This window comes from Lissotriton vulgaris, chromosome 10 (genome assembly GCF_964263255.1).
Source record: "Lissotriton vulgaris chromosome 10, aLisVul1.2, whole genome shotgun sequence".
NCBI lineage: Eukaryota > Metazoa > Chordata > Amphibia > Caudata > Salamandridae > Lissotriton > Lissotriton vulgaris.
In genome coordinates, this window is record NC_141698.1 from 327,510,308 (window position 1) to 327,534,438 (window position 24,131).

The following is a 24,131-nucleotide window of genomic DNA, read 5'->3' on the forward strand; positions in this document are numbered from 1 at the left end:
GACTTTTTTTAGAGTGACCCACACTTATCCACAGCAACAGATACATTTATTGCATTTCTGCCTTAGGTTTTTACATACTAATTTGTGCAGCTGATACTTGTTGAAAGTGTTTAATGATAGTTAGTTCTGTAATTGCTATATAATTGTAGGGCTGACATTTTCTTCTATATCAGTAGCCAGTAACCCTTTGCATTAAGAACTCCAAGCATGCACAATACTGTACGGTTAAAAGGAAGGCCTGGCTGAACATGTCAAATGGAATTGGGTCATTTGGCAGCTGCACATACATTGTACAAGAAAGGGCCCTTTTTATGGTGTAGTTTCATTTCCAGGAAATCTGTGAGAGAATAAAAACCAAACGTTCCTAAACATGATTCTAGTGATATTCCACCAGGACTGGTTTTCATGAGTGCCCTTTCTGGGTCCATCACATTTTTAGTAAACTTAAATAAAAAATATCATGTAAAAGGTAATACTTTACAGCATTATGCAAACTATTAGCTAAGAGAACCCCCTCCCTGTTCATGCCTCAGGAATTTATTCTTGAGGAACATAAACTCAATCAGTGCAATTCAAGTGAGGTTTTGCACTAAGCTTTGGGTGGCGTCCATGCACTTAAGAGCCAGTGCATTGTTGGAAGTGAGTAAGGTGAAAGACAGAAGTGGTAGAAGTGGGTGATGGAAATAGTAAAAGTCAGTAGCACTATGGTGGCAGTGGAAAAAGTGGGTGGTGGCTTCCTGAGAAACTTTTTGGCCAACAACACTGGTAATTTGTATTTGTAACTAATTAGAACATTTAAGTGTTGGAAGCTCCATTGAAGATAATGGAATGCTCTGGGCTTCTAATGGCTGGTAAAAGACCGGAGGTCCAACATTCAGATGTTTTTCGTTCACAGGTGTTGCTGTGAACAAAGGCTTCATGGAGCTCGAAGGGATTAAAATCACCTCTGGCTAACTGAGGTCTTTGTTTTATTTGTTACAACATTCTGCCCCCCAGTGGAGGAATGCTCTAGTAGCCTTATAGTGCAGGCCATTAAAGGCCCGCTACCTTGTTAAAGCCCTTGTCTTCGGCTTGGATCTTTAATGCTGGAGCGGGCTTTTAATGGTCGTATAGCTCACTACGGTGAGATTTAAGGCTATATTAGGCCCTGGCTATTCCTAGAAATCATCACTGGTTTCAGGTTACAACCAGCATTATTTTCAAACTATTCTGGGTCAAGGCACTTCCAGATCGAATATACCTCTTTTTAACGTGTGCTTTTTCCCCACAGAGAATTACAACTCTGTTGTTAAAACGACCGCATTGTACTAATGCACACCATTACCCTGCAAGTCATAACAGCAACTTGTGGAGGGCGGTAGCTGGATGTTGGAAAAGAATAATTTACTATTCCAACTCCAGTAGGTGCACCAGTAGGGAAGGTGTTGGATTTTAAATCCAACATCTTCTGCCCCCTCCGCAAGTCATTGTGCCGACTTGCGGAGTAATAGTATGCATTGTTACAACACGGTTGTTGTAACGACCGCGTTGTAATTCCCGGCGGGGAAAAGTTTTCGTGGTAAACGATGTTTACTTTACAAGTCATCTATATAGGAATTTAACAGCAAGAGCAGGTTGGTCTAAATCAAAACATGAAAAGGAGAGAAATACTGCTGAGACTGTGAGGTTGTTCAATGACATCCTAGTCACTCACTAAGACAGATGACCTTTGAAGTTTGATAAGACTTAAAAAAACAACATTATAGAGTGGTTACTGCTCTAGAGAGGAACTGCATCCTCCTCTCAAAAAACAGCCACAGTGCCTGACTTCACATCATGGACCAGAAATTCTTCTTTTTCTGTCATTCACTGTCGGCATCAATGAATAAATAAAACACCAAGCTAGTGTACCTGTGGAAGGGTTTTCAGTACAGGAAAACAAACACCCACGCCTCATTAGCTGTGGTTGTTGGAGTCCTAGTTCATATTATGGAATGATAAAAATGGTGATTAAAACTGAAACATCGCTCACAGGAATTTTAAACCTTAGGCTGTTGCCTTGTTCTATTAAATAAGAGGTCTTCAGAATGCATCATACTGTAGCTTCACATAAATAAAACAGATTTTTCCCAGGTGCCTAATCAAGCCAATAAACCAAAATAATAGAACTAGATGGCAGATACATTTCTTCTTTCCCTTTTACAATGTTCAGCTCATTAAGATAACACCTGCTATTTAGTACAATATGAAATTCTAAACCTGCAGTAGCAAGAACTATATAAAATAGGTTGTTCTTTTTCTGATTATTTCTCCTTCTTTGTCTCCTTCTAATTTTTCTTCTTCTACTTATTACTGTTATTAGTAGTAATATTGTCTTTAAGTGATCTTTAATTGGGTTGATGGTTAAAAGGTATTATATTTGAATCCCAAAGGGATTTTATTTTTTTCAAATGCCTGCACAGGAATATAAACTGACAATTTTATTAAAGAATGCATGCATTTTGTAAATAATCGATGGCAACAATGTGAGAGTGCAGAAGAAAACAATGTTAGGTGTGTTACACGCCCAGTTCTATTAAACAGAAGACGACCCCCAAGTATCTCAGGAATCGGTATCCAAACAAATGAATTATGTTTCTTAATTTCTATCAAAACGAGAACGCGGAGGAGATTGCTTTTTAATGAAGTGTGGCATGACCACATTTTCATGACCTTGCATGATCTCAGCCACTATGAAAACAGAACTCGATACAGAATGTGATTTCCATGCTAAGTGTAAAAGGAGTCAGCCTGGTAACTTTTCCTTATCTAAAAGAATGACCAGTATTAACAGAATCATATCTAATCCAGTAGCAGAACTACTGCCCTACAGCCATAAATTTAGGCAGCTGGAAATTGTGTTAAAATCAATTTTTTGTAAATGCTGTTAGTTATAAAATCTATTCACAATTTGACTATATTTCCACTTATCATATGTCACATAATCCTGCTTAGACGCTGATTGTTCCTGTCACCCTTATAAAACAGACTGCCCTGCTAAATAAGACACTATCTGGCATCTGTTTTTTTCCTGCAGGGATGAAGACAAGGACACCAGGTATTTAAACTAATGCAAATACATCTTATTATCAGTGCCTAGGCCCTACCCAATTTTATGCACATAGTATTATTGAACAGCACTGGGAAACAATCGACCAGTTTTGCTGAATTACATTTTATACACCTCCTAATTCAGTTCCACTGCTGCACTTATTTATTTAGATTCCATTCCAGGGACTTTCTTAAGGAAGATGTCTTAACATATTGTACAGTGTTTGGATTCATATATGCTCAGCTTTATGGATGCTAGCCCCTTGCTAATATATGCCTTATTGGACAATCAACTCCATCAACAGATTTGTCATGATAAGGAACCAGCATTGTCAGCAGATTTCATAAAATAATGTGGAAAACGTATATGAAATTCTGAGAGATTTAGATGCCACCCCCAAAACAGGGATTTTTGAAAATTTGCAAATGAGATGAGCCATCCTCCCATTCATCCAAAGCAGACAGACTGCAGCTGCCTTGTTCCACATTCTCACTTGGAGCTACTTACAAACGTTTAAAAGCCATCTAAAACGTTCACAATAATATGCTCATTCTAGATCTCTCCAATGACTTTAATCTAAATGCTTAAGTGTGGCACACAAAAATAAACCTTATCAATGTGTACCCAAAAATGACTGGCAATTTAACAAACATTAGCAAAGCCAAAAGGTCTGGCGTTTGACATAGCCCTAATTTATTACTTTTTGGCGCTACCCTGCATCAAAAAGAAAGGGCATGAATTGTTTGTATTAATAAATCACAGCACATTCCTGCCCTCTCTGCACCAGTGCACAAATAATTACCTAGCGCCAATGCAGGTACCCCTGAACCAAAGTGTAGGGGTTGCTGCATTGTTGCCCCAACTGTTTTTGTGCAGGAAGGGACACCTTCCTATAAAAAACAACTATCAATTGAGTCATTTTCCTCTTTTTATGTGTGCTGCATGCAGCACACATGGAAAGTGGAAAAAACGAGCAGGAATACAATTATTTCTCCTCGTTATGCCTCCCCTGGGGAGGCACACAGTTTTGATGCATTCTGGGAATGTGTCAAAAACCATGGGTGTTGGGTGGGGAAACCCACAGCAATGCCCATGGAACACCTCTTTGAAGTCGAGTACAGCAAGGCAGTGCTTTGTGTTGCCTTACCTTGCTCTATATCTATGAGGCCATGCAAAGCCACGAAGAGTGCATTGCTACACCATTGAAGCATCATGAAAAGTGATGTTCCAGTGGCACAGCCTCTTATAAATGAGGCGCTATCTCTTTATTAGCAGTCCACCTCGAGTCAGAAGTTACAGCTTAAAGTCTTTAAGAAGACTGCAGTGCTTCAATATGTTACTAGAAGTAATTTTGCGTCAGAAGCAACTGCTTAAAAAGTCTTTCACAAAGCTGCAGTACCTCAAGTCATTACTAGGTGTCCCTCAAGGGCAAGATGCAGGTACTTTAAATTTCTTTCAAAAAGCTCACAGGTTATGACTTCAAATCAGAAGTTTGCATATATGCTATTACTACACAAATGATTTGTGCTTGCTTTCTATAGGATAAATACACATACAAAAGAAGTTTTATGAAGATTGGTCAATATTGCTACTTTCAATAAATGGCTTGATTATTATGTAGATTTTGCAATGGCACCCTCATATAAATAGGCACCAGTAATCACTGATATGATCAGATATGATTTGACTGACTGATATACCTTAATATTGATACTTACTACACTGCTTTTGAGTGATACTATTACTGTGTGCCAATACATTGTAGTTGTTTTTTAGTAAAACGCATCTGTGTTATGTTATAAAATATTAGGGTCAGTTGGGAATACCAATGGATGAAAAATAAAATTAAAAAAATAATTTTTTTGCCATATATTCATATATGTATTTTTACCATGAATTATTTCTGCCAAACGTGAGTTCGGTCAAATGCTCTTCTTGAATCTGATGTAACAGTCTGAAGTTTTTCAAGAAGATGAAGCACTTTAAGTGAAAAATAGTAGCCCTTTCGAGTTAGAGCTAACTTCTTCAATACTTCACAAAGCAGTAGTTACTCAAGTTGTTACCAGCTGTATCTGTAATTCTCAATCTATAAGTCTCTGGGGGGAGGAGAGGCCCCAAGGAGGGCCTAACCTGGAGAGGTGGGACCCTTTGTCACCTAAGCTTGACTCAATTTCCATCATCACTACAGAGCAAGTTAGGGTGGCACTCACAGCAACAATGTCGGGGTCAGACTTAGACTGCGCCCCTCCTTTCATCATGGCAGAGCTGGCTACGGTCTTAGCCGCCTCGCTCTCGACAGTCTGTAATGTCTTCTTGGACACTGCCACTTTCCCGAAAAAGTGGAAGAGAGCGTTAATTAAACCTCTTTTGAAGAAAGTGTCAGAAGATCTGGCGGATATGAAAAACTATAGGCCAATCTCCCTTCTCCCATGCTGTTCGAAAGTCATGAAAAAGATGATCAATCAACAACTGATGGACTACTTGGACCAGCATCAATTGCTGGACCCATCTCAATCAGGTTTTCGAGCGGGCCGCAGCACGGAGGCGGCCCTGTTGGAAGTTACTGACAGCATTAGGATGTCCTTAGATAGAGGGACTCCTACTATGCTGGTGCTTCTGGACCTGTTGGCGGCCTTCAACACCATCTCGCAGAGTATTTTGCTTTGCAGACTGCGGGAGATTGGTGTCGGAGGCCTCACGCTAGCCTGGCTGCAAAGCTTCCTGTCAAATAGATCACAATGTGTCAAATTAGACACATTTGTGTCAGCAATCACCCCACTGGACAAGGGGGTACCCCAGGGGTCGATCATAAGCCCCACTCTGTTCAACATATATATGGCTCCTCTGGCTGCCATCATAAGAGCCTGCAGTTTTGAGACGATCACGTATGCTGATGAAACGCGGGTGATAAACCCATTTGAATCGGATCCCGCTGTAAACAGAGCCAAGTTTAAGACCTGTATGTTGAACATAGCTGCCTGGATGAGGGCTAATTTCCTTCAACTAAATTCCAACAAAACTGAGATTCTCCTGTTTGAGAAGGTGGAGGAATTGTGGACTACAGACTGGTGGCCCTCTGAACTGGGGGACCCCCTTCCCCCACAAAGCAGGTGAGGAACCTAGGAATTTTACTGGACAGTAAATTATTGTCTGAAGATCATGTGAAGGCACTCTCGAGCACCTGTTTTGGGACTCTGCCAATGCTTAAAAAAAATTCCTTCGATCCCCTTGGACGCAAGAAAGACCCTTATCCAGGCGCTTATTGTGAGCAGGCTGGATTATGGAAATGCACTACTGTTAGGAGCCAGGGAAGGGCTTTCCTCCAGGCTCCAGGTACTGCAAAACATTGCAGCAAGAATGGCTTTGAACAAGCCTAGACGTTCCTCTTCTCGACCCTTGCTGCAAGCCTTACACTGGCTGCCCATCAGAAAGAGAGCAGTGTTTAAGCTCCTGACACTTGTGTTCAGGGCAAGGCTAGGTCTGGGGCAAGTATACCTAAGGAAGAAGGTAATGCCTTATGTCCCGGGTCACCAGCTTAGGTCAAGTAATCAGAACTTATTAGTTCAGTTCAAGATTAATAAATCAAGAATGGGAGGGCATGCATTCTCCCATCTTGCCCCCTTTCATTGGAACAGGGTACCAGAAGAAATCCGTTGCTGCACCTCTTTGGGACACTTTAAGAAATGTTTAAAAACCTGGATGATTTAGAGGGTCTGAGTGGGGGAGGGTCCTGTTATTGTGCTGCCAAGCGCCGAGAGATCCCCCTGGGGATGATTCGTTGTGCCATATAAATGTTAAATAATAATAATAATCTGTAGGGCCTGATAAAATTCCTTTAAATGTCATTCATCCATTCACCCATAAGGTTCAGGGTGTGTGGTTCAAGCTAGGACTTTGCATTAATAATATATACTACAGCGGCTGCAATGATCACTGCTAGTACTATGAGAAAACATTGCATTGTTTACTAAATATTTAGATTGTTACGGAAATAGTCTATGACACTCTACTGTACATAGGCCCTAGCCATCACTGTCTCCTAAATTCTTTGTTTTTGCAGAAAACAGTTTCTATGCGGGTCGATATATGATAATGGCTAAATGTAGTCACTCAAATGAAAGAGATTCGATGGCTGAAGTGGGCTTACTTGTACATCTTTATTTTGTGCTGTGTTGGATGGATGCAAAATGTAAATGATATTTGAACAGACCAAGGGCAAAACGTGTTGAATGGAACCCTCTGTATATGTATGTTTGTCATGATTTCTTGGAAAACATGAGGCTGACAAGACAGAGCTCATACTTAAAATGGAGAGTACAAATATCACAGAATGTGTTCTCTTTGTGGAGTCGAGTGTGAATATGATTAAAGCTTATTAAAATCATAGCTGTTTCATTTATGTCAAAAATTTTCAAACAGAATACTTTTTAGGACCGATTTATAACACTTGCACTAGAGTACACTTCCTGTCCTGATAAGAGGCATTTTTTTGCCGATTTTAGTTGCCAGTCATGCACTGGCCACAGATTCTTTCAATACCAAAACAACTCTCCTATGTGGTTTATTTATGGAGAAAGGAATCAGGTGGCATCTTGAATACTTGGGTGTAAGTGTGCACATGTATTTAACTAAGACAAGAACAATGTTTTACATATTTGAATTTAACAACCTCAGAGCTATGGGACCTGCTCACCAAAGCATTTTGTAGAATAAAATCCAGTATTTCAGTAGTATTACCGTCCACACTCACACTACTTATTAACATCTGTGTGGAGATCTACAGCTAGATCTCTTCTATTACTTACATGTGGAGCTCACCGCCAAGAGTGCAAAGAACTTATGTTTTTTTTGTCAATGTGGAATGAGCAATGGGGAATGATTAGATAATGGGGAACCTTTACTACGAAATTGGAAAGTAATGTAAAATTAAGGAGGGGCACAGGGAGGCACATGAAAATACAAAAGCACAACTAAAAAGAGTAAGCCAGTCACTATTCACTAAAGTCAACCCCTCATGTACTTCAGAAGTACTTCAGCACAAACAGATCCAAATCTCCTCCAGCCAAGTCTTAGAGAAGGTCAAACATCACACATAGGCACTCACAGGTACTTCAAGGCACTCACAGAAAGACAGGGGAGATGGTGAATAACACTAACAGCCCATAGGGGAAATTAGTGAAATACATCTTTAAAAATAAAAACACAAACACATATTAGTAAACACACAATTAGTAGAGAACACATTCAACTACAAGAAAATGCATTATACATCAGTTACGAGAAACCAGTGAGTAGTTGAACCAAACAACAAACATTACAATTTTTTAAGATAATACTAACATAATCCATATTTTCCTCCTGGTATTTAATAAATGTGTGATATCCCATTTGTATTCATTATTTAGTAGTCCAATTTTAAATTTGAGAAATGTAGCAATTTGCTCACTTTATTTCTATGGACTTCATTGTTTGCAAGAAGAAGGAAATTCAATTTGATAATGGATATTAAAAGATTTCAAAATAACTAATTGTTCTGTATGTTTCAGTTTATTAAAATATTAGTAATTTGGTTACAGATTCTCACGTGCATCCATCCTCACCCTAGAAACCAGTCAGACTGAATTGATCCCACGTGGAAATTGATATGTTAAATTGCTACAATGGTTGAAATTGATATGTCAAAAAATGTTATCTTCCAAATACCAAATAGATTTTATAGGACAACACTTCTGCTAATCAAAAGTAAAGACTTACGAGTATTGACTATTTTCATTCCGCCCCACATCCGGTGAATGGAGCTTTTGTACCAATATTCGGATTATGCAGATAAAGAGGATGAAGTTCACCTAAAGAAGCAACAACACAGAGCAAGACCAATTAAATTTAAATTTTTCTGAATGATCTTTTAAAAATACAATCATTAAATACTGTATTTATTAGTTAGATGTTTCAATAAGACATCAACACAGATTTTTCCTCAGACACCCTGCTGTAATAGGGTCTTGACTTTTAGCCGATGGTCTATATTCATATTGTTCTGTGCAAGGAATAACGTGACAGTATGGCAGCCATCATGGGCCTGACATCAGCCTGCTTGGGACTTTGTGTGCTACATCCCAAGTATGATGATGTCAAGCCCATAGAATACAGCTGTGCATGAAGGACTGTGTTGCTGGGCCACAGACTTGCGACAGGCCAGGAAAGGATGTCAAATTGTCAAATGTTTCTTTCGAGGGTCACTGCCAAAATGCATCTACTCCACGTCTAATTCACGACTCATATATTCCACAGTGATCAAGCTAAAATAAACATGGAAAAAGCAAACACATACGTGAAAGCAGACATCTTATATACAATCAGCATAAGGTCACATTGGATACATTGCCTAGTAAGACACATGTACAAAATGTTGTCTTTCCTAAAGTCACATAGATTAGGGATTAGCCATAATATCTGTCTTTACCAGATTTTATTAAGAATCTAGAGAACGTATCCATTCAGAATGATGAATAACAATTGAATCACAACATTTTGTGGACATAATGAAAACACTGACATTTTTTCATGCTCGGTAATAACAAAGAACAACACAATTGAAAGTTAGCATTTAAAACCAGGTGATGAGCAAGAGATATTTAGTGGTTTGTTAATTTACCTAACCATACTATTCAATTCAAAGTAATTTCCTGAGTCATGGTGGCAATAGTTAATTTACCGCCTGTATAACTTAATTTTTCATCTACAAAATTTGCAAATTATTAGTTTGTGGCTTGAGAGATCAGAAAGAAGATGATATTCGTAGAGTGCACACTGCACATTAAATCACCTCATGTTTGTGAATATACAGTGTGAATCTTGTGGCCATGGAGCCAAACGTAGAATCCATTGTCTTGAGGTTTGCTACAACATAACAAACTTCTCTACACTGATCACCATTGTGACTGTGCTATCCAGAGAAATAGAAGTCTGAATTTGGGATTTACATTCACGTTTTCTCCTTGTACCTCTGTAGAAGGTTGCCAGCATGAGTTTGGAGGTTTTGTTTGAAATAGGCCCTTGTTAGATTGAAAGCATTAGCTAACAAAGAGGGAGCCTGATACAGATCCAGCATGAACCTTTAGGCTGGAACTGAATTACAATGTGATGTAGAGTGGAGTATAGTAGAGTGGTATAGCGTGGAGTTGAGTAGGGTGGCATAGAGAGAGACATAGAATGGTATAGAGTGGAGTAGAGTGAAATAGAGTGGCATAGAGTAGAGTTGCGTAGAATAGAGTATACTAGACCCCTTTGTACTATAATAGTACAAAGGGGTAGAGTAGGGTGGCGTAAATAGGGGTATAGTGGTGTAGAGCGGAGTAGTTTGGCGTAGACTGAAGTAGAATATCATAGAATGGAGTTTTGTAGTGATGTTGAGTAGAGTGTCGTAGAGTGAAATGTTGTAGATTATAGTGAAGTAACAGAGTAGAGTGGTGAAAGGTACTCTAGAGTGGAGAGTTGTACAGCGGAGAGTCATAGAGTGGAGAAGCATACAATTGAGGGACGCAGAGTGGATGGCATAAAGTTGAGGAATGTAGAGTAGAGTGGATTAAAGTGTTGTAGAGTAGGGGCATAGAATAGTGTAGAGTGCAGTGGAGTATCGTAGAATATAGTATCATAGTATGTCATGAAGTGGGGTGGAGTGGAGTAGAGTGAAGTGTCACAAAACGCGGCGGCAAGAATACTAACAGGAACTGCAGCAAGGACCTCTGCCAAGCCGGCCCTTAGAAATTTGCACTGGCTGCCAGTCAAAGAACGGGTCAACTTTAAGACCCTGTGCATGGCACATAAAATACTGCACAACGAAGGCCCCCCTATTCTTAGACCTCTTGTGTCCTTTCAACAATCAATTAGACAACTCAGATCTAACTCCCTTTCCCTTGCAAAAGTCCCCAGAATTAGAAAGGCCAGAACAGGTGGTCGCTTGTTCTCGTACAATGCTCCGAGACTGTGGAATGCCCTCCCACTCTCCCTGAGGCAAGAACAAAACCACCTTAGATTTAGGAAAAAACTGAAGACCCTCCTCTTCCCCTGAGCACTACCCCCCTTGATCGCACACTCTCCAGGATGATAGTTACCAGCGCCGGGATGCCCTAGGGTAGCTGTGCGCTCTATAAAACCCACAATCAAATCAAATCAAATCAAATCGAGTGGAGTGCTTTAGAGTGGCATGCCATAAAGTGAACTGGCAGAGATTAAAGTCAGGTAGAGTGAAGTGTCTTGGAGTGTCATGGAGTGTCGTAGAGTGGAGTATAATAGAGTGGCATATGGCACAGTGGAGTGGCATAGAGTGGATTTGGGTAGAGAGGGGTGACATAGCATGCAGTGGAGGAAAGTCTTGTAGAGTGTAGTAAAGTGTTATAGAGTGAAGTAGAGTAGAGTAGAGTGCCATAGAGTGGTGTAGTGTAGCATAAACTGCCATGGAGTGTTGTGGAGTGAAGCTGCATAGAGTGACGTAGAGTGGATTGGCAAAGAGGGTTCTAAAGAGGACTATCATTTGAGTGGATTGTCATTGAGTGGAGTATCGTAGAGGGGAGTGGCATGGAATGAAGCAGAGTGGAGTGGCTTAGCGTTCAGTGGAGTAAAGTGTCATAGAGTTGAGTAGAGTGGAGTGGTGTATAGAGTGGTGTAGACTGGCGTGGAGTAGAGTAGAGTGAAGTAGAGTGTCATAGAGTGATGTATTATTAGAGTATGCATATGAGTATGTATAGAGTGATATATAGAGCATATGAGTATGCATAGAGTGATGTATGAGTAGAGTGTTTTGGAGTGTCATAGAGTGGCATAAAGTGTTGTGGAGTGTGATAGGATGGCGTATGGTGGAGTAGAGTGGAGTAGAGTGGTGCAGAGTGAACTGGAATAGAGGGTTGTTGACTGTTGTAGAGTGGCATGGAGAGTCATACAGTAGTGGAGTGTGTAGGGCCATAGAGTGGATGGGCATAGAATGAAGGTACATAGATGCGAATGGCATAGAGTACAGAGGAGTAAAATGTTGAAGAGTGGGGGGCATAAAGTGTAGAGAGGTGTGTATTAGCGTAGAGTGTAGTACAGTGTTGGAGAGTTGAGTAAAGTGTTGTATAGTGGAGTAGAGAAGAGTTGCGTAGAGTGGCATAGAGTGAAGCAGAATGGCCTAGAGTGAAGTAGAGTGAGCTGGACTTATGTAGAGTGGCGTAGTGTAGAGTGGCATAGAGAGGTGTAGATTAGAGTGGCATAGAGTGTCATAGATGGTGTGGAGTGTTGTAGCATGTGGTGTGGAGTGAGTAGAGTATAGTTAAGTAGAGTGGCATAAAGTGTAGTCAACTGTTGCGGAGTGTCGTAGAGTGTTCTGGAGTGGCAAAGACTGGCATAGAGTGGAGGACCATAGAGTGGAGGGCTGTAGAGTGGGGGGTATAGAGTGGAGGGCCACAAAGTGAAGGGGCATAGTGTAGAGTGGAGTACAGTGTCATAGAGTTGAATAGTATAGAGCGTCATTGAGTGGAAGAGTGGAGGTCCATAGAGTGGCGAATAGTTAGGCATAGCGTTGAGTAAAATGTCATAGTGTAGAGTAGAGTGGATGAGCATCAATTGGAATAAAGTGGCATAAAATAGTACAAAGTGTCATAGAGTGGAATGTTGTAAAGTGGTGAGTCTTAGAATGAAGTGTCAGAGAGTAGAGTGGTATAGAGTGGAATAGTGTCATAGAGTGGAGTATAGTCATACGGTGGTTTGGGGTAGGGTGTAGTAGAGTGGCTTAGAGTTAAGTAGCATAGAGTGGTGTAGAGTTGTGTAGAATAGAGTAGAGTGAAGTAGAGTAGCGTATAGTAGAGCATCTTAGAGTTCAGTGGCATAGAGTGGTGTAGAGTGTCATAGAGTGGTGTGTAATAGAGGGGTATAGAGTGGAGTACAGTGTTGTAGAGGGTAGTGGCATAGGGTGAAGTAAAGTGAAGTTAAGTGTAGTGACATAGAGTGAAGTGACATAGAGTGGATGGGCGTAGACTAAAGTGTCATAGCCTGGCATAGCTTAGAGTAGGGTAAAGTGTTGTAGAGTGGAGTGCCAAAGAGTGGAGTGAAGTAGAGAGGAGTGGAGTGGAGGGAAGTAGAGGCGAGTGGCATAGCACAGAGTTGAAAAGTATCATAGAGTGGAGTGCAGTACAACAGCCTGGAGTGTAGCAGAGTTGAGTCATATAGAGTGAAGTATGCATGGTGTGGTCAGTGCAGTGCCAATACAGACAACATATTTTCAATTGAAATGACCCTTACCTTTGGACAGACATACAGTTTTACTGATAAAACTATAAAGAGAGCAAATGATAATGTGTGGAAGTGGCATCACCTATGTATTGTATAGAGGAAACATGCATGTCACACTGCTCACGCCACAATTTTGTGTCAGTAGCGTGAGCAGGACTGAAAAATCTGCATGAATGGCACATGCAGTATGCAAGAGTGCACGGACATTCAAGTTGATTATGATCATCTACTTGAGTGGCATCAAATCTACTCGAGAAGCAGTTCTCTCTCTGCGATGCCCACAACAGGCTACATTAGAAAATGGTACTAGGGGATGCCAGATCTTAAAGAATCATGCCATGCAATGATTGGCTGAATTTAGTAGGAACTCCACGTTACAAGAGTAATGTGGAGTCACAAATTCTGCCAATTCTGAAGGCAGGATGAAACATTCTGCCTACCCTAGTATTGATTTGTTTTCATTGTATTAAAATATTTGTTTCCACCACATGGAAGAATTACCAAACAATGTGCTTCAGTTGTGCTTCTCTAATTCTGATATATTCTGCAAAATTTGCACAGTTCATTTAAATGTTGCTGTGTTCTGGAAAAAGCCTTTGCTATCACACTCACAGATTCTCAGATAAAGCCTCTCATTTTGAAGTAAGAGAATACAGTTTACAGGTTTTGCTCCACAAAAGGGACAAAGAGATGCTGAACAGCCTAAAATAAATAAAGACCTCAAATAGAAAGCAAGAGAATGTGAGTTACAAACCACATAGCCAACGGTAAGCAATGGGCGGAATGGATTCCCAGGGAAGCTTTCTGGTGGGCTTCAAAATAAAAAAACTTAATGCAGATAAATAATTAGAAACCCCTGTTGAGGATAGACACATGTACAAAGCTATCACTACTAATATCAGATCATGCCTGGATTCAATCCACTAGACTAACTTCCATGTTAAAGATCTAGATATTGTGCATACCTAAATTTAAATTTGAGAGAAACATATATGTAATCTGTAAAACAAGTTCACAGTGACTTCACTGCATCTTAATCACTCAAGTCTCTGTCCCCATTCTAATTGCTTACTATGCTGTAGTGGATTGAAACCAAATCTACTTTACATATCTTTGTTAAGACTAAATAGAACCATTATATATTATAGGAAATATTTCAGGCCACGAATAGGGATGACTTTGTGATGCTGCAATATAAAGTTCATTGGCACTTTCTCAGATATACAGCATTTCATTTAATACTATTTAAATATAAACATTTGAAAGGAATAATAATAGCCCTATCAAGAATTATGGACAGTCAAGATCAAAGCATTTACAATGCCTGCAACATTTTACGAGTGAAAAATCAATATCTCTGATGCACCCCAGGACATTATGCACCACAAACTATATTCTAAGTTCACTAAAGCACTCACAAATCCCAGAAGTATTCATGTGAAGTTAGTGTTTCCTGGTTTATCTTCAATGTTAAGCTATAGAAGAACTAATGCAGCAATAAGCAATATTTATGACCACAGATTTGGCGGGGGAAAATCAGAATCATACTTAATTGGTACATCTGCAAGCCTATTGACATAGCCCATATTCAGCCTGACTCACAAAGATCTTTCAGTGAGTAGGTGTGGGTTATTCTAACAAACCCTGGTCATAATCCTACATTTCTAGGTGTAGATCGCACTACTCATGGAAACAAGTATATTTAAGTGGTCCCATTGGTGACTGCATGATAGCTCCTGGAAATGCTGGTCTGAAATCCAATTTGACTTATTAAAATGTATCAAATGAAAATTCACACTTATATGGTTATATTCTTTTTTTAAGATATATTTCTGAAATGCCAACCAAACAAATTATACTTTCCTTTTGTTCTTTTAGATTAATTTATATAAGACACCGGTTTGTTTCTATAATGGAATCAACTGATGTTCATCATTGTAGGTTCTACCATGTTTATCTTAAGCCACTACGAGGTAATGAAATAGACCTAAACACATGACTAAAAAGCAACTTACAGGGCATGGTAATGGCCAGCAATTAACATGATTTGGTTTTGTGTCATTAGTTGGGAAAATTCACTAGGCTTTAAAGTACATTGTTTTTGAGGAGCCATATTTTTTAAAACAACTGCTGAACTTCCCTAATGTAGGATTAGAGAGCATAAGGACTGTTTCTTTGTTTGACAATGGTGATCATCTCATGGCAAAAGCAGAGAGGACTGGGAATTTAAACTTACCAGTAATAAAGTAATAATGAATAAAGTGTTGGAAACTTAACTGATAGTCGCACACAGGGCACAGTAAGGGTGTGCAGGTTTCAGCAATCTTCCTATAGCCAGACTTATGAATTACAAGAATATAGACGTAATCCTCTGCAATTAGAAATTGTTTACTCAGATTTTATATGTTCATCCCAAAATGCACTTTAATACCTAATAGTAGAGGTGAGCAAATGTATACGCTAAAATAGTCTGAAGTGTAGTGTGGTGAGCATACAGAAAGCTTTAGCAGATGTAATTTCCCTGTGTGTAGTGTTGCCCATGCACTCCCTCTTGCCTGGGATCCACCAGTCAAGACTGAATCCACATACCACTGCACAGCCTCAAGAATTGTATTTGGCCATAACTGGTGAATCCTCTAGGAATATATGATGTTACAACACATGCAATTACAACGCATGCTTTTACAACACAGTCTTTACATCGCAACTACCATTACATTGCATGATTTTACAACACATTTTTAAAAACTGTCTTTACAACGCATTCCATTACAACACATACCATTACAACACATAAAATTACAATGCATAATACTTTTAGGGCAGCAGTAGGGTGAGTGTTGGATAGTGTAGGGGTAAAAATTACTATTCCCACTCCAGTGAGTGCAACAGTAGTGTAAGTGTTGGATAGTGTAGGGGTAAAAATTAATACGTGTTGGATAGTGTAGGGGTAAAAATAATTATTCCCACTCCAGTGAGTGCAACAGTAGGGAAAGTGTTGGATAGTGCAGGGGTACAAATTACTATTCCCATGTACCCCAAAACACATACCCACCCTAATACTAAAAACATCTCCATTACTTACCTTATGCGTTGTAATGGCATGCGTTGTGATGGTATGCATTGTAATGGCATGCGTTTTAGTGACATGCACTGTAATAGCATGCATTGTAATGGCATGCTATGTAAAGGCTGTTGTGTTGTAACAGTTGCGTTGTAAAGGTAGGTCGTTGTAATGAGTGCATTGTAATGGATGTTTTCCTCCTCTGGAAATTAGCAAAACCTGTGTTTCCTTGGCATACATGTTCAATACAAATACCTTCTTAATATTTTACTTCTCATGTTAATAAACGCAAAAATAAATATCTTAGAGTAAGGTGCGATCCTGAAGAATGACTCTGCCCCACAGGTGTGATCATTAGGGTCAGAGGAATGTTGACCCATTAATCAAGATGGAGGAGTTCCCTTATGTAACCTCCTGATCATCTTATGTTTACCCTTATGTGGGGTATACAATGAATACAACTGGTTAGAACCATTCTAACACCATTTTAATAGGCAGACCCCAGATGGACAAACAGACACCTTCTCTAATCAACACTAGCTAATTTAGGGGATTAGGAGACACAAACATGAAAAGAAAATGTAAAAAGAAGATCTCATAGTTAATCTGCAAGCAACATCAATGATGAAGTATGCTACCATGTGTGAGTGAGGTTCTGCTTCATATTGATTCCTAATAATTCTAGCACTTCAATCAGAGTATGGACATTAAATGAGTGTATTTTGGGAACTCTTGAAACATCTAGCAGTCCAGTAAGATTCCACTGCCTGTGTACACATTGGGAGGTATGATTTATTTCCTGTCTTGTTATTTTGTTTTTTGTAAAGTGCTACATGCTGCTGCCACTAATCTCCTCATTAATAGGTTTTGAAAATGGAAATAAACACAGGGAAGACATACAGTTCCTGAAATTATACTTGCAGTTTCCGACATGTCTGCACAATAATTACAAAGCATATCAACATTTTTGGAGTATGTTTGGTGATTTATGTTAAACATACATCTGCATTATTATAACTTTCACTGCAAAATTGATGGTCTATAACCTTGGCCTGGGAACAATATTCCAACACTTGAGGCGCTAATGTCTATTATATAAACTCACATAATTTATATAGCAAAGAATAACTCTCTGAAAGGGATTTAAGCATTAGATTTAAACAGAGATGGTAAACTTAAAAAAATACATACAATAATTAACAAGGAAATGCCAAATTTAATATATTGTTTAACCATAACTTTGTGAATAGTTTTATTGATAGTAGTAAACATAACATCTTACAAGGCAGAAAATGGCACTGTTTTTAAACTTATATTTTGTTGTTTGAAGTTCTGTATTGACCGAGTACTTAACGTAAAGATGGCTGTGTCACACATTAGTTATATGATACTTTACCAAAATAGAAATCAGGATTGGAGTCTTAATTATCCACCAATAAGGAGATTCAATTATGTCCCAACATCTGAAAAAGACAATAGCAGGTAAAAGAAAATTAAATAATAGAATAAAATGGAAGGGTACACGATTTAACAAATTCGCTTTGTCAGACAAAAATGTTTCTTTTAATCATATATTCTAATTTTTAGAGCTAAATTATTTGTTCTCCAGAATAAATACTGAGCAGCGCCTAACATTAATTCTAATACCCCACCTCTAAGTGGAAGGAGTCGTGATCATTTTCCGCGCAGACAGCAACATAAAAATTTTTGTGCTTGGACTCTGTAACTCTTTCCCACAAATTGGCGGCCACATGCAAAGTTTTAACGTAGTCTATAATTTCCTCGTAATATATTTCCATCCTAATATGCCCACTTTCTGCCTTAACACTCTAGGTGAAGAAATCATCTGTCATTGTCACAATAGAAATAATGTAATTGTTCTGAGTGATTTTAACCTGTGGATAAAATATCTACAAGCCCCAGCTCTTTAGCTAAAGTATTAGTTCGAACATTTACATTTTCTCGATGCCATTTTTACTAACTATGGCAATCTTCAATGTAGGGAATTTAAACTTCATTCATGCTCTGATCATTATCTAACATGTATCAGTCTAACCTCTTTTAAGAATAAATTGTATCTCACTCTTGCCAGTCACTTAAACAATGCTTTACTCAAAGAAGATACTAATAGAAATTACGCTTTACCCTTTCTTTCCCACACTCTGCTTAATAGCTTTGACTCAGTCGCTCCACCTTGGCAACCTAAGAAAAATCTTTTTCAAGCAAAAAATCTGACTGAACCTAAAACTTCTTATCTCCTGAAGGCAGTAAACAAAGAAGAAAATTAGCTGTATCACTATATTACAAATGCAGCATAACCCAAGCACACAGCTTTGCCAATGAACTGTTTAATGTAACCAGGGAGCTTCAAACACCTCCTATTATGAATAAGAATATTATATTCTGCCATGAGCATCTCTTTGTGAAGAATTAGCAACTTTTTTACAGAGAAAATTCTAAAACTCAAACACACAATTATGCCGGAATCTCTTTTGGAACCTGACTTTGACAATTTGTCAACTACAACAGGCTTGATCTGCCCAATTTTAAACACTTTCACTCTCACAGCTAAAGAGGGCATGGCTACAATATTCCAAAGATATTTAAAAGAACAGTGGTCCCTAGAGAAACAAGAGTAAAAAGGGGGGGAATGAATATAGACCCAGTCAGTACTATATTTGTATACTTTGTCTATTCGGACAGAGGTTAGATGTTTAATATTTTAAATTCGAATAGGAACAATACGTACAAGACAATTTGTAAGTGGGACACAAGACTGCATCCAACTAAACCAAGTGGGACAAATAATGAAGAACACAAAAGGCTCAGGCAAAGCTGTAGGTTTGTTAAACACACAAATTTCAATGTAATAAATTGCAAGAGAAGACCTTTACATATTAAATGTCAATTTAGAGCAGTGTATATGGTGTATCGGGTGTCGACGGCGTTTCCATCCATATATACAACAAATGGATCATCATCAGGACATTTAGAATAAGCATGCCTGTGTGCAATTGCCTGTAATAAATGTTGGCAATTCCTGCATGGATAGTAACAAATATGGAACTGAGGGCACAAATGGTGAGCAGCCAGACCAAGAAAAATACCATCATAAGTGTAGGAAAACCGGAACGCTTAGAGTGTCAAAGGTAATGGCGCGGTATTAGTGAGACCCATCCAGTGATGGGAAGGGGAAGGCGTGATGGCTTGAGTATCCCAATGGGGGAGGGAGTCACAGCTGTGTGCTCCTAATTTCAGATATAGGGTTGTGCTAGGTCCGTGTTCCTGGGCTGCAGACAGTAAATGCTGGCTTCAAAGAGTCATCAGTCAGGCTCGTGTTTAGATGTGTCTGCGGTACCTCAGATTAGCTTACTAATTGCAGGTGAATTGTCAATACTATTTAACTTGTCATTAACTTTAGGCAATGTTGCCAATAGATGGAAATTTCAAAGGTATAACCATTATTTAAAGAAGAAAAAACCTAATTTAGATACTTTTGATTTAAAGAACTTCAGACCAATTTCTCTCCATTCATGCTGGTCTTAACTGCTAGAGAAAGTGGTCTTTAAGCAGTTAAAAACGTTGTCAAACTACACAACTTCTTGATACCTTCCATGCCTGCTTCTGGGTTGGAAGGAGTACTGACCTGGTGGTGCTATCAGTGGTTGATGGTTTACGTAAAGGAGTGCTTTTTTAGACCCATTGGCTGCATGAACACCCATAACCAGACAATTTTAATTGTCAGTCTTCAGTAAATTTGCATCCAAGAGAAGGTCTTGGATTTGCTATCCTCCAATTTAAGCAATCGTTTGCAAGGGGTTACCCTAATTTTTGAGTGTACACCCAAAGCTCTCAGCTATTGTGTGCCTCAGGGCTCCATGCCCCTCACCCTTTAGTTCAACATTTATATGCCCCCATAAACCACACTTTTACAGGAAACCCTCTCTACTGTAGCTTTATCCAGTATTCTGCCTGCCCCACCTCAGTTTATAAGCTGGGCATCCAACTTGGCCAAGTTTGAATGTTTGATCTGTACGTCAACAAAACTGCCAGCGTCAGCTTTCTTGTGCTTTAAAACTATATGCAACATCCTCCCTTATGTGGACAGTACTATAATGTACGCGTGGTAAATGTCAGCATGCAGCCATGCATAGAATATGGCAATGATGTCCTCTTGGCAGCTCCAGTGAAAACCTCAAACCATTTTCTTTTTTTTAACCATTAGTATTAAGTTATATGGCAAAAAACACAGTTGATGGACAGAATGCAGAACAATGTCTTACATTCACCCCAGTACAAAGATCTGGGCCTAAATCCATAATTTATTTGCACTCCACACCACCCTAGGTCAGACAATGGCTATATGCAAATCAGCCTTGACCCTGTGCCTCATGGGAACAGTCCAGCCCGAACTACCAAGCCATGTCTTTCCTAGACCGGAATCAAGCATCCAAGGACCGGTTTCTGGCTATCAGCCTTCTTCAGCCTGGATAGCTTGACTCCAGTGATGTGGAGAGCCTGGGACTCACGTCTGAGCATACCCAGCCCCCTCGGGTGAAAATTGCAAAAAACACAGTTGATGGACAGAATACAGAACAATGTCTTACATTCACCCCAGAACAAAGATCTGGGCCTAAATCCATCGTTTTTTTGCACTCCACACCACCCTAGGTCAGACAATGGCTATATGCAAATCAGCCTTGGCCCTGTGCCTCATGGGAACAGTCCAGCCCGAACTACCAAGCCATGTCTGTCCTAGACCGGAATCAAGCATCCAAGGACCGGTTTCTGGCTATCAGCCTTCTTCAGCCTGGATAGCTTCACTCCAGTGATGTGGAGAACCTGGGACTCACGTCTGAGCATACCCAGCCCACTTGGGGTAAAAATTGCAAAAAACACAGTTGATGGACAGATTTCAGAACAATGTCTTACATTCACCCCAGTACAAAGATCTGGGCCTAAAGCCATCGTTTTTTTGCACTCCACACCACCCTAGGTCAGACAATGGCTCTATGCAAATCAGCCTTGACCCTGTGCCTTATGGGAATAGTCCAGTCCGAACTACCAAGCCATGTCTTTCCTAGACCGGAATGAAGCATCCAAGGACCGGTTTCTGGCTATCAGCCTTCTTCAGCCTGGATAGCTTGACTCCAGTGATGTGGAGAGCCTGGGACTCACGTCCGAGCATACCCAGCCCACTCGGGGTGAACATAACAAAAACACACTTGATGGACAGAATGCAGAACAATGTCTTACATTCACCCCAGTACAAAGATCTGGGCCTAAATCCATCGTTTAGGCCCGAACGGTGATGGATTAAACCCAGATCTTTTGACTGGGTGTGAGTGTTTGATTGATTCAGATGCTCCGTCCATCACCACCCCCTTCTGTACCGCTTTTTGGCCGCCATAAGTGTGGCAGGGTATGCTCAGACGTGAGTCCCTTGCTCACTTTGCCACTGGATTCAAGCAAGCCCGGCTGAAGACGGCTGGAATGCCAGAAACCGGTCCTCGGAAGCTTGTTTCCGGTCCAGGGAAGACATGGCTTGGCAGTTCGGGCTGGACTGTTCCCATGAGGCACAGGGTCAGACTGATTTGCATATAGCCATGTCTGAACTGGGGTGGCAGAGTGGGCTAAAGAACGGTGATGGATTAAACCCAGATCTTTTGACTGGGTGTGAGTGTTTGATTGATTCAGATGCTCCGTCCATCACAACCCCCTTTTGTACCGCTTTTTGGCTGCCATAAGTGTGGCAGGGTATGCTCAGACGTGAGTCCCTTGCTCACTTTGCCACTGGATTCAAGCAAGCCGGGCTAAAGACGGCTGGAATGCCGGAAACAGGTCCTCGGAAGCGTGTTTCCGGGCCAGGGAAGACATGGCTTGGCAGTTCGGGCTGGACTGTTCCCATGAGGCACAGGGTCAGACTGATTTGCATATAGCCATGTCTGAACTGGGGTGGCAGAGTCGGCTAAAGAACGGTGATGGATTAAACCCAGATCTTTTGACTGGGTGTGAGTGTTTGATTGATTCAGATGCTCCGTCCATCACCACCCCCTTTTGTACAGCTTTTTGGCCGCCATAAGTGTGGCAGGGTATGCTCAGACGTGAGTCCCTTGCTCACTTTGCCACTGGATTCAAGCAAGCCGGGCTGAAGACGGCTGGAATGCCAGAAACCGGTCCTCGGAAGCTTGTTTCTGGTCCAGGGAAGGCATGGCTTGGCAGTTCGGGATGGACTGTTCCCATGAGGCACAGGGTCAGACTGATTTGCATATAGCCATGTCTTAACTGGGGTGGCAGAGTGGGCTAAAGAACGGTGATGGATTAAACCCAGATCTTTTGACTGGGTGTGAGTGTTTGATTGATTCAGATGCTCCGTCCATCACCACCCCCTTTTGTACCGCTTAAGTTATATGGCAGCACAATACAGGTTTATGGGTGCATTTTTTATATATCTCCATTATTCGACCCCAATGTAGGCACTATGTAGTACTCAGGTGACATCAGGATTAGTAGGACATAATTAAGAAAATAACCAAATCAAATCATTAAGAAAATAATCAAATGCAATAAACATATAAACAGAAAGCCATGCCTACAACAGCTGTATTGAAAGGGCTGTCTCGGAAGAAAGCAGCCTCTCTCGTTTCAACCACCACCAGCCTCAGGCTCCAATCCCATAGTCAGAGATCTGCACATAAAAGGAGCTTGGTCCCACCTCGCTCATCAACCCATGCTCACTGATTTACACCGCCAGTCCAACAATCACATGAAGAGGGAAGGATAGGACATGTCACATTTGGTGCTACTTGGTAAATAGCCAACCAGACACTTCAATCATGACAGGAGAGCTCTCCCAGGCCCTCTGTAACTCCTCCAACAAGCCCTCCCAGTCTACCTAAATTAGCTTCCTACGCAAACCGTGCCTCCTCCTAATGCAACACCACTGCCTCAGCTCCCTAGCCCACTTAAGTGTTGCTGAGCGCTAATATCCCAAGGTGGGCAGCACAGTTGCCTTCCATTTTATAGCAATTAACCTGTGCACCATTAACATCGCTAAGTCCAAAAAGCGATTCACAGGGCTCCTCGCTTTCTTATGCCCTAACAGTCCAAAGAGACCAACTGTTAAGGTTGGCTTTCCTGTTATGCCAGCTAATGTATGTCTTACCTCATGCCACAAGTCCACAGCTACAGGACAAAGCCAGAACATGTCAGTCATGTCAGCATCTAGGAACAGACACTGCAGAAGCTGAAGGGATAACAAAATATTATGTGATGTCTGGACAGGGAAAGATAAGCCCTGTGTAATATGTTGTGCTAGATATACTGGAATTTAGAACTGCGAGAAAATGTGTGCGGGGCAAGAAGCACCCTGTTCCACTCCTGCTGTGTCAAAACTAAGTCCAGGGGTCTCTTACAGGTACTGCGTAGTGTCAGCAAGGGGTCTTGTGATGTTTGCATCAGTGCTTGTGTGAGCCGGGTGATCAAGTGGCAGCCAACTTCAAACCATCTTTAATTGAATCAAAATGTCATAGCACATATACAGGCTGATTATGATGTCAGACGGAAAGCCTCCTCCCGACAGTCGCAATCTCCTTGATGGTGGCGGAACCTTTCAGACTGATTCAGCTGGTTTACAATCTGCCCTACCGAATATTGGTGGTGTTCCTGGTTGAAATGTAAACCGTGCGGTCATTCCGGATCGGTTTCGACTGACTCTCGGAGAATTTATGT

General features: G+C 40.6%; 1 protein-coding gene across 2 annotated transcripts in view; it reads right to left on the minus strand.

Annotated features, from left to right (window-relative positions):
• The window catches only part of VIPR1 (vasoactive intestinal peptide receptor 1), an 849,588-nt gene that overhangs the window by 59,849 nt on the left and 765,608 nt on the right, over window positions 1-24,131 (minus strand). For both annotated transcript variants that reach the window (XM_086941106.1, XM_086941107.1), the window contains exons 9-10: window positions 17,797-17,863; window positions 8,825-8,916 (exon numbers count right to left, since the gene is read on the minus strand). In XM_086941106.1, coding sequence (XP_086797232.1) covers window positions 8,825-8,916; window positions 17,797-17,863 — 159 coding nt within the window. The remainder of the gene's footprint in view (window positions 1-8,824; window positions 8,917-17,796; window positions 17,864-24,131) is intronic.